This window comes from Calliphora vicina, chromosome 2 (assembly GCF_958450345.1).
Source record: "Calliphora vicina chromosome 2, idCalVici1.1, whole genome shotgun sequence".
In the NCBI taxonomy this organism is placed as follows: Eukaryota; Metazoa; Arthropoda; class Insecta; order Diptera; family Calliphoridae; genus Calliphora; species Calliphora vicina.
The window spans coordinates 116,720,509-116,732,793 of record NC_088781.1 but is presented as its reverse complement, the minus strand read 5'-3'; the positions used below and the strand labels follow the sequence as shown (position 1 = coordinate 116,732,793).

Below are 12,285 nucleotides of genomic sequence, written 5' to 3'. Positions count from 1 at the left end.
AAAGCTTTTCAAATACAAGTTAATTTTAATATCAATTTTACAATTTTCTAAAGCTTTTCCAAATAGCAAACATAAAATAAAGCTTACTGAAGCTTAATACGTTTCTAAGTTAATTACTTCAAGAATTGTTTATAACTCTTTTACTGTATTATCCAATTAATCAAAATTTAAAAAAAAACTTATTATAAAAGCTTCTGTTAAACTAATTTATAGGCAAAACTTTTTAAATACAAATTTGAACTACTAGAGCTTTACATAGTAACAAATATAAGATAAAGCTATATGAAAGCTTTATAAGTTTAAAAATAATTGTTTCATAATTTTTATAAAGTTTAATTCAATTATCCTAATGATCATATACATATAAAAGCTTTTTATAAGATAGTTCTCATTTTTTAAACTTTCTTAAAACTATTTTCAATAGAAAGGTTTTGTAGTCTATTAAAAATAAGACGAAGCTTTGTGAGAGCTTTATAAATTTTTAAATAATCATAAAAGGTAAGCTTGCTTAAGACTAATTTATAAAGAATACTTTTTTAAATATATCTTTAAAACAAGAGTTTAATGAAAGCTCTATAAGTTTTATAAAGTTTAATTTAAATACAGCTTTAAACTACTAGACTTCTATGAAAGCTTTAGAAGTTTAAAAATAATTGTTTAGCATTCTAGTACATACATGTAAGAAGATGCGACAGCTTTATATTATAAGCTTTAAAGTTTAATTTAATTATTGCAGTGATGATATTTAAAAGGTAAGCTTGCTTAAGACAAATTTATAAAGAAAGCTTTTTTAAAGACATTTTTAAAGCAAGAGTTTAATGAAAGCTCTATAAGTTGTATAATGTTTAATTTAATGCTTTTTAAAGACAGCTTTAAAATACTAGACTAGAAGCTTTAAATTAATTGTTTTATAGTTTAGCAATCTAGTAAATATAAAACGAATATTTGTGAAAGCTTTATAATATAAAATAATTATTGGATGATTATTATAAAGTTTAATTTCATTATTCAAAAGATCATATTTAAAAGGTAAACGTGCTTAAGACTAAAATAAAAAGGAAGCTTTTTTAAAGATATCTTTAAAAAAAGAGTTTCATTTAAAGCTTTTTTAAGACAGCTGTAAACTACTACCGCTCTACGAAAACTTTAGATGTTTTAAAATAACTGTTTTATTGCCTAGCATTCTAGCTTTATAAGTTTTTAAATAATTATTGGTTAGTTATTGTAAAGTTTAATTTAAGACTAATTTATAAAGAAAGCTTTTATAAAGACAGTTTTAAAGCAAGAATCTAATGAAAGCTCTAAAAGTTTAATTTAAAGCTTTTTTAAGAAAGCTTTAAATTACTATACCTCTATGAAAGCTTTACAAGTTTTTAAATAATTATTTTATTGCTTAGCATTCTAGTAAATATAAGACGAAGCTTTGATAAAGCTTTACAAGTTTTCAAATAATAGTAAGTGTAATTTCATTTAAGCTCTATTTAATATTGAATTAAATTCTAATAACTCTGAAACCAATTCAATCTAAACATTCTCTTCAATATCTTCTTGCCACTTTTCACACACTAACACTTGTTATACTTCCTTAACTATAACTTCTCAACTTCCTTTATTTAAAAAAAAAAAACAATATCTACACTCACAAAAAAAGGATAAATACACATTAAAAACCCATGCACCCGAGTGGATGTCACGTTTGAAAGTCAGCGATAATATAAATCTTCATAGGAGTATAGATTGCATAGCAAAGGTAGTTTAGATATAGAACTATTTTCGAATAAAAACCAAAATTACAGTTTGCCTAAATGTATGTGGTGTTATTTTATTAAATGTCTATAAAAATAAAATAAATACCATGCACTGTGGAACAAAAGAATAAAGGCAGACATCAGAGACCAAAAATAAAAGGTACACTTATTTGGATTAGTAACTGACAGTTATCATAATAAAAATATTATTAGGTAATTTTTTGGTCCTTGAATGTCATAAAGTTCAAATGTCCTGCAGTGTATGTGTAACAAAAAATATTATGATTTATTTCAATGTGCTAGATTGGTTCCTATTGACAAAATTTTCGATAATTTAACAATTGGCCTTAAAATCAACCTTTAAATTTTATGTCTAATTTATGTGTTTATAGCAGAGACAACTTTTCAAAATTTATGTAAGGATGCATGTTAATTAGGATAATAATTGCTTTATATGTGCTAATATAGTTTTAAAGAGTTATAAGGGTAATAATCAAGATAATATTGTAGATTGTTGTGAATATTTGAAAGTATGTATTTGTATGAGTTATTTAAATAAAATGCTATAGGGAAAGTAAATATGTTTGACAATAAATGTTTTGAAAATTAACAATATGAAGGAAAATTGTTATGTTCTCATGCATTAATGAACTCTATTACTCTATAATTTAAACTAATAATAAGATGAAACCAATTAATTGTTAATTTTACACCCTTCGCCATGAGTGGCAAGGGTATATACATATAAGTTTGTCATTCCGTTTGTAATTTCTACATCTTTCATTTGCGACCCCACAAAGTATATATATTCTGGATTGTTATAGATAGCGAAGTCGATATAGCCATGCCCGTTTGTCCGTCTGTATGTTGAAATCAACTTTCCGTAGCTCCCAAATAACTTAAATACATGATTAATATATCAATATATCGGTAATTCTTCCGGCTCGGTTGCTATTTAAAATCGACAAAATCGGCCCATAAATGGCTGAGATATAAGGAAAAAACCGGGACAACATCGATTTTTGCCCTATTTATACCCTTCACCTACGTGAAACATAATTAAAAAAAATTTTAATTATGTTTCAATAAAAATTATTTACAAAAAAATATGTTTATGTATAATTTAGTGAAGGGTATATAAGATTCGGCACAGTCGAATATAGCTCTTTTACTTGTTAATTCATTAATTTGATACATGGAAAGATACTCCTCGTATGTAAATATACATATGTGCAGGAAATTGTGTATATATTAGGATATTCATTCGACTAATGATCGTTCGATTAATCGAATAATTTCTTACGAATAATTATTCGAACAATTTAAAAATGAATAACGAATAATTCGAACAATTTTATGTAGAATAATCGAATAAAATTTATATATTATTTATATATTTAAATTTATTAAATTGCTTAAAATTTTTCATAATTTCAAATTTAAACAAAAATTTTATTGTTTCTGAAAATCGACAAATAACTAAAGAAAAAGGGACGTTCGATCACTGTAGATGTGTGTTCCGATACCTCCTTCTATAAATATATAAATATTACTGCAAGAAGTTACAATTCTAAAAACAAATCTTTAAAAATTTTTAACTTAGGACTTGAACCAATGAAAATAAAAGGTACGGAATAAAATATTTGTTATTTTGCTGGCGAAATATTAGAAGAATCGCAATTAATAATCAAAATATTAACTTAGATTGAAGTGGAGTTGAATGTGATGGAGAATGTGATTTTGAAACGGTCATCGAAAGTGATATTGAGGATGACATTTATAATGATTACATTGAAATAGATGGAGGCCATGATCTTAACCGTTTTTTTAGTGGTGATAACCGTTTTTTTAGGTTAGCTCGTATTTTCGAGATATACCGTTATTTCGAAAATGGAGAAGGTTGCAGAAGATATATTCGCGTAACTCAAAAACGGTTTATTTTATTGAACAAACTGAAAAAAAGCGAAATTCCGCAACAAAATTACCTTTAAGTAAGGCCTGACATGTTTTTAATCTTCACAGTCATTTTAGAAATATAACTTTTTTTTTAGAAAAATTTCGAAATTTTTGGTTTTGTAAACAACGATTTGTAACGATTTGTAAACAATTCTTTTTATGTTTGACATATACATTAGTAGTTAGTCCAATAAAAGAAAAAAGGAGCAAATCGGGAAATATTTGGACCCGCTGTTATCAAAAAACTGGAGTATAGTGGGTAAAAATGTTGATAATTTAATTTTAAAATGTGAATATCTTCTAAGGAGATTTTACGTGTGTAAGTTTTTTGAAATTGGAACACAAACGAAGAAAGAGGGTCGTTTTAAAAATGTATCTTACCCGAGTCCTACTTTGGGGACCCCTGTCTGCACCTCTGGTAGACTCATATGGTCAAAATTCAAACCTTAAACTCGCCAACACTTCTTCTTTGCACATGTCAAATTTCATTCAAATCGGACTAAGGGTTTAGATTTATTTCCCTCTTTTTTGTCTATACCTCTGTGCACTGCACGATGTAGCTAATTACTACGAGTTATGTATTTTGATAAAATATTAGGGGATATTTGTATTATTTTTTGTGAATAAAATGAAAAGTTGTGGACAGAATTTAATTATTTAGAGCTTATTTTATTTGGAACTTCGTTTTCTAAATGTGTAATAAAAATTAAGATCGTATATGTATTTTTCAATTTTTAATGCCGTTTTAAAAGCTAAAAATTTCGAAATTTTTCTAAAAAATTATTTTGCTTGCCAAAAAAAAAATGTATATTTCTAAAACGACTGCGAAGATTATAAACATGTTAAGCATTACTTGAAGGTACCCGAATTAGTTTAAGCCGCTGGGTGCCCCTCTTGACAGAAAAAAAGTGTCAATTTCGTGCATAGTGTAATTAATTTACTAAAGAATTAGTTACTCAATTTGAAACCCAAATTAATGAATATTGTATTTGAATTCAGGATCATGTCCAACTAGCTCAAATTTTTTAAAGCATAGCTCCAAAACGAGATTTTTCGGGTGTTAATCTGACCAGAATATTTCTGTTGAAAATTTTATGATGGACTTTGTTTTCGAATGTATTTTAACATTATCAATACTTGAATTGTTAACTTTAACTTTAAAAGTATTAAAAACCCGACATCAAAACTTCATTCTTTACTTTTTTAAAAAAATTTAAATTATTCGAATAATTCGATTAATTTTAAAAGCGTGATCGAATTATTCGAACAAATTAAAATCTCTTATTCGAATTATTCGTTTTATTCGAACAAGAGAAAAATCGAATAATTCGAATACCCTAGTATGTATACTTTTTTAAAATGTATAAAATTTTTAATATTTAATATAAGTAAAATTGCAACTCACCAAAACGCCGATCCAGTGATATAGTCCATTTTAAAATATGAGGTAAAAATCAGAAGATTATTTTTAAACCATTGCAGCTGTCATATTCATTATAATTAAGTAGCTGACTACGGGCGATGATTTCTGCCAACAGTATTTGTAGTCGTATAGTTGGCTACAGCGGCAACGGTGGTCGTGTAGCTGTTGGCGTAAAAATATTCGATTGCATATAGACGTGTGTATTTTAATTTTATAATTTTGTGGTAGGTATGCAGCTGTAGTCTGTGTGTTAAAAGTATCATGCATATTTTGACGCCATCACAGCTACATTGCTACCATTGTCGCTTTAGCCAACTTTTAAGCTATTTTCTATTTTCGTTCAATGTCAGTTGGTTAAGATGGTTGCTATCGTTTTCTTTATAATGAAGTAGCTGACTTCAGGGCAATGATTGCTGTCGATGGCATTAGTAGTCGTGTAGCTGTGTAATCTATCAGCCCAATTATGAATAAAAAATTCCGCGGGAGTTTGTTCCCCGAATGTTTTTTCCCATTGAATTTGAATAGGAAAAATAAGAAAAGGGAAAAAACTCCCGGGGAATTTTTATTCATAATTGGGCTGTATGTGTTTAAAACATTATGTAGGATTATTTTTTTTCTGGCATAAATTATGCCTTTATTCAGCCTTTTACCCTTGTTTGTTTTCTTCTCTTTTCAAATAATTTTGCCCTATATAACCGAAAATATGCTACATGTTTCACCCTTAATTTTATTACAGGGTTATAAAATTAAGCACTTGTTAACCTTTATGTCAACGGCAACATACCTGGGTATGTTTTGCATTTTTAAAATGCTGTAGCTCTGAATTGGATAATCAGATCGAGTTGAAATTTCTTGATATCCTAGCCAAAACTGTTTTCCGTTTGGAAGATAAAGTCCATTTACAAAGTTGCACCCTTACGTCAACAGCATACATACCTGGGTATCCATAGTAAAACGCATGCAAATATAATGATAAAATTGAAAAGTATAGCATATTTTCAACGATTTTACACACCCTACTCCACATTTTTGATAACAGCGGTTCCAAATATATCCCGATTTTCTCCATTTTTCTTGAAATGTAACTCTCAAACAAAAAAAAGTTATTTTAAAATCATGACTGACTCTAAAGTTATATTTATTTGAATATAAAAAAAATTAAAAAGGCGATTTTTCTCTAGTTTTTGGGACTTTTTTTATTTTTAAGTTATCTAAACAATTTCAAAGATGATGTATAAGAAATTTATAGTTTTTGAAAAGCTAACTTTACACTAAATATTTTAAATGAAAATAAATTTAAAAATTCTTGATACGCAGGGGACCAGGTCCATTCAAATAACGCCTATTCTTTATGTAAAATTCAACTTTAGGGCAAAAATTCTCAAATCGCGTAGTCGATATCAAAATAAAGTAACCAATTTTAGATGGCCAAATATGTTCTTAATTATTTTGTATTTTTTTTATTTTGTGATCCGATAGCAAAAAAACTAAAAAATACCATTTTTGGAATTTTCCAAAACTTTTTTTTGGGAAATACGGGATTCCCGATTATAAATTTCAAAATCTGTTTTTATTTTTCTATATCTAATAGAAAATTTTATATAACTGAAAATTTCATTAAAAACTATTAATAAATAAAAAAAATAATTTTAATTTAAAAAATTTTTATTTTTGCAAAAACTACTTTTTTCAAAAAACAATGACTAAATGTAAGGGTAAAACTGGTTATCATAAAATTTTTTAACCTTTTGTCTATTTCTAACAAAATAAAAAAAAAATAATACAGAAATTCCAACAAACGAGTTAGATATTAGCATTTTTATGCTAACGGCAGCCATTCACCATACAAAACGTATGAACATACCCAGGTATGTTGCTGTTGACGAGCGTAAAACAGTTCTGCTGTTGACATAAAGGTTAGACTATATTCAATATGTTTTCCTAAAAATCGTTTGATTTGATGCAAAAAATCGCAATAAATGATATCGCAAACAACACAGCTTCATTGACAAGTCAGAATTAAAAAAAAGTCTGCTCAAACCGAATGCTTATAAAACGCCCTATTTCGAAAACGGTTAAAGTCATAGATCAAAACTGTAACATTGACGGCAATCTGCGACAGTTACTACAAGTTTCAATAAATTTTAGATTAGAAGAGAAAACCTGATTTTTTATATGGCATAATAAAAATAATGTTTAAATAAATCTAATACGTTTGATTTTGTAATATCTAAATGTCGTCTCATTACTGTGTCAATAAATATCAATTAATGAAACTAGAAAGTTTATTAAATAGAACTCGTTTTACAACAGTAGTTAGTTAATTACTCAAAAGCTTGCAATAAAATGCAGAGCTTTTGTTTTGTTGTGTAATTTAAAATCTTAAATCAGCAATAATAAAAAAACGCAAATGTCTATTGGTTGCATGATAATAAAAATTAAAAAAAAAAAATATTTAAAAAAACAAGTTTTAAAACAAAATTGTTTGCTTTCATATAAATCCCCCAACAAAGCTTTTAATGTTTTTATGTACTTTTGTGTTTGAAAAACTGTAAAATAGCAACAACTAACAATATTTTAAAAATTCCAATTTTTTCTTCAACATCCTTTTTTTCATGCTGCTGCACACAACAAAAAAATCATAAATATGGAATATTTATTTAAAAAAAAAATGCACATGTGTATAAAAACAATTCTTCAAATTTGATGTATAAAACAAAATGGAAAAAATTGTGATTAATGTAAAACTGTATTAAAAAATCTGTTAAAAAAATCCACTACCACAACATGTGATGTGCAACAAAATTAAACCCAACAAAATGCACCTTGCATCTACCCCATACTGTATAAATATTAAACCTTCCCTGTATTATACACACAACTTTCGCCTTTTTCGCCAATTTTCTTCTTATCTTGGTCTATCCTGTCATTATGTCTGCCCTGCATCTATCTGTCTGTTGTCTGGGTTTGACATAATGCGCCACTGTTTTTTCTACCAACAACCATCATGTCCCTTCTCCCAAAAATATCTTCATCGTCATCATCACCATTAAAAATTTGTTAAATATTGTAAATACAAACAACAAAAAAAATGAATATAAAAAAGGAGCTTAAAAGCAATACAGACACGATGGATATTTTAAAGCCCGCACCCTCCTGGAGTAATGTGGCCATAAAAACCCAACAACAGCAAGTAACAGCCTCCTCACAAGCACAGCAAGCAACACCATCACCATCAACAGCACAACATTTAGTCGTCTCGTCCTCATCTTCCTCCGGGGGTGGAGTGAGTGTAAGTGGTTTAAACTCAACCAAACAAGAAGCATCAACAACACGACCCAGTGTGGGTGCCATATCGAATTCATCAGCATCTTCTTTACAGCAGCAGCAACAGAATGAAAAAGACCAGGCTACAACGTCTCAGCAGCAGCAAGGAACGAAAACAACTAGCGGAAGTGCCACAACACCCAGTGGTGCTGCTACAGATGATGAAGCTAAAGGTACAGAGGAATATTTTAAAGATTTATAACATGTTTAGCATTAAATTTAAATTTAATTTCAGCTGCCGAATTGGCTGCTAAGAAGTCACGATTAAAACAAAAACTGGTGAAAAGTGCCAGATCAGTGGCTATATTCTCTTTAAAGCTCAAGGAGCGACGACAACGAGAGGCGGAGAAGGCGGCTGCAATCGCAGTAGAGCATGCCAAGGTAAGAAAACTATAATTCACATCTAATTTCTGTAGAAAAAATTCATATTCTATAGGAACAGGTTCCTATTCCATGCTATTCTATAGAAACAAGTTCCTATTCCATGCTATTCTATAGAAACAAGTTCCTATTTCATGCTATTCTATAGGAACAAGTTCCTATTTCATGCTATTCAATAGGAACAAGTTCCTATTTCATGCTATTCTATAGGAACAAGTTCCTATTTCATGCTATTCTATAGGAACAGGTTCCTATTTCATGCTATTCTATAGGAACAAGTTCCTATTTCATGCTATTCTATAGGAACAAGTTCCTATTTCATGCTATTCTATAGGAACAAGTTCCTATTTCATGCTATTCTATAGGAACAAGTTCCTATTTCATGCTATTCTATAGGAACAAGTTCCTATTTCATGCTATTCTATAAGAACAATTCTATAGGAACAGGTTTCTATTCTATAGGAACAAGTTCCTATTTCATGCAATTTTATAGGAACAAGTTCCTATTTCATGCTATTCTATAGGAACAAGTTCCTATTTCATGCTATTCTATAGGAACAAATTCCTATTTCATGCTATTCTATATGAACAAGTTCCTATTTCATGTCATTCTATAAGAACAAGTTCCTATTTCATGCCATTCTATAAGAACAAGTTCCTATTTCATGCCATTCTATAAGAACAAGTTCCTATTTCATGATATTCTATAAGAACAATTCTATAGGAACAAGTTCCTATTCATGCTATTCTATAGGAACAAGTTCCTATTCATGCTATTCTATAGGAACCGGTTCCTATTTCATGCTATTCTATAGGAACCGGTTCCTATTTCATGCTATTCTATAGGAACCGGTTCCTATTTCATGCTATTCTATAGGAACCGGTTCCTATTTCATGCTATTCTATAGGAACCGGTTCCTATTTCATGCTATTCTATAGGAACCGGTTCCTATTTCATGCTGTTCTATAGGAACCGGTTCCTACTTCATGCTGTTCTATAGGAACCGGTTCCTATTTCATGCTGTTCTATAGGAACCGGTTCCTATTTCATGCTGTTCTATAGGAACCGGTTCCTATTTCATGCTGTTCTATAGGAACCGATTCCTATTTCATGCTATTCTATAGGAACAAGTTCCTATTTCATGCTATTCTATAGTAACAAGTTCATTCTATAGGAACCGGTTCCTATTTCATGCTATTCTATAGGAACCGGTTCCTATTTCATGCTATTCTATAGGAACCGGTTCCTATTTCATGCTATTCTATAGGAACCGGTTCCTATTTCATGCTATTCTATAGGAACCGGTTCCTATTTCATGCTATTCTATAGGAACCGGTTCCTATTTCATGCTATTCTATAGGAACCGGTTCCTATTTCATGCTATTCTATAGGAACCGGTTCCTATTTCATGCTATTCTATAGGAACCGGTTCCTATTTCATGCTATTCTATAGGAACCGGTTCCTATTTCATGCTATTCTATAGGAACCGGTTCCTATTTCATGCTATTCTATAGGAACCGGTTCCTATTTCATGCTATTCTATAGGAACCGGTTCCTACTTCATGCTATTCGATAGGAACCGGTTCCTATTTCATGCTATTCTATAGGAACCGGTTCCTATTTCATGCTATTCTATAGGAACCGGTTCCTATTTCATGCTATTCTATAGGAACCGGTTCCTATTTCATGCTATTCTATAGGAACCGGTTCCTATTTCATGCTATTCTATAGGAACCGGTTCCTATTTCATGCTATTCTATAGGAACCGGTTCCTATTTCATGCTATTCTATAGGAACCGGTTCCTATTTCATGCTATTCTATAGGAACCGGTTCCTATTTCATACTATTCTATAGGAACAAGTTCCTATTTCATGCTATTCTATAGGAACAAGTTCCTATTTCATGCTATTCTATAGGAACAAGTTCCTGTTTCATGCTATTCTATAGGAACAAGTTCCTATTTCATGCTATTCTATAGGAACAAGTTCCTATTTCATGCTATTCTATAGGAACAAGTTCCTATTTCATGCTATTCTATAGGAACCGGTTCCTATTTCATGCTATTCTATAGGAACCGGTTCCTACTTCATGCTATTCTATAGGAACCGGTTCCTACTTCATGCTATTCTATAGGAACCGGTTCCTACTTCATGCTATTCTATAGGAACCGGTTCCTACTTCATGCTATTCTATAGGAACCGGTTCCTACTTCATGCTATTCTATAGGAACCGGTTCCTATTTCATGCTATTCTATAGGAACCGGTTCCTATTTCATGCTATTCTATAGGAACCGGTTCCTATTTCATGCTATTCTATAGGAACCGGTTCCTATTTCATGCTATTCTATAGGAACCGGTTCCTATTTCATGCTATTCTATAGGAACCGGTTCCTATTTCATGCTATTCTATAGGAACCGGTTCCTATTTCATGCTATTCTATAGGAACCGGTTCCTATTTCATGCTATTCTATAGGAACCGGTTCCTATTTCATGCTATTCTATAGGAACCGGTTCCTATTTCATGCTATTCTATAGGAACCGGTTCCTATTTCATGCTATTCTATAGGAACAGGTTCCTATTTCATGCTATTTTATAGGAACAGGTTCCTATTTCATGCTATTTTATAGGAACAGGTTCCTATTTCATGCCATTCTATAGGAACAGATTCCTATTTCATGCTATTCTATAGGAAACGGTTCCTATTTCATGCTATTCTATAGCAACAGGTTCCTAATTCATGCTATTCTATAGGAACAGGTTCCTACTTCAGGCTTTGTTATATTAACCGATTTAATTCACGCTATTCGATATGCACCGGTTCTATTTAATGTCTTTATAATAACTTCTTTTTATTATTTTTCGTTTTTTAGGCTTTAGCAAAATTACCGCCCATGCCACAGTCCGGTGGCGAGTTATCTCTTATACCCATCGAACAACTCATCAAAATTGAAGATATTAAACCTGCACTACGTTCCCCGCCACCAGTTAGCACAACGGCTTTAATACCATACTCAACAACGGCTTCAACATCGTCGGCAATAACTTTAGCAAACACATCAACCACCTCGTCGGCGTTATTAGCAGCGGCAGCTGCTCATCTACAGCAGCAACAACAGCAGCAGCATAGTTCTTCATCCGGCAGTTTCTAAAGCAAAGAAGATGTGAGCTATTTACTACTCCTTCATATGCATTGTAAATATACAACGTTAGTTTTCTAAATGAAATGAAGCATTTTTGTCTGCGTGTATTATAGAAAATATTCATGATTGGAGTATGCTTTCACCCCAAATGCTTTCGAATACAAATTTTAAAAACTTTAAAGCTAAAGACTTGTAAATTTTTCATGATTTTGTCTGACCTTTTATTTATCTTAAGAATTTATTTTCGCTGTATTTCAGGCATTAGAAAAGAAATCAAAAATTTTTGGAAAACCAATCCAAATAAG

At 30.4% G+C, this 12,285-nt stretch overlaps 1 protein-coding gene across 3 annotated transcripts in view; it reads left to right on the top strand.

Annotated features, from left to right (window-relative positions):
- Window positions 1-11,989, top strand: part of wwk (white walker) — a 110,478-nt gene extending 98,489 nt beyond the window's left edge. For 2 of the 3 annotated variants that reach the window (XM_065501824.1, XM_065501826.1), the window contains exons 15-17: window positions 8,234-8,627; window positions 8,690-8,835; window positions 11,711-11,989. In XM_065501824.1, the coding sequence (XP_065357896.1) occupies window positions 8,234-8,627; window positions 8,690-8,835; window positions 11,711-11,989 (819 nt within the window). Of the gene's footprint in view, window positions 1-1,651; window positions 1,751-8,233; window positions 8,628-8,689; window positions 8,836-11,710 lie in introns of all 3 variants that reach the window. The other variant, XM_065501823.1, reaches the window with a different exon arrangement.
- The last annotated feature ends 296 nt before the right edge of the window (window positions 11,990-12,285 follow it).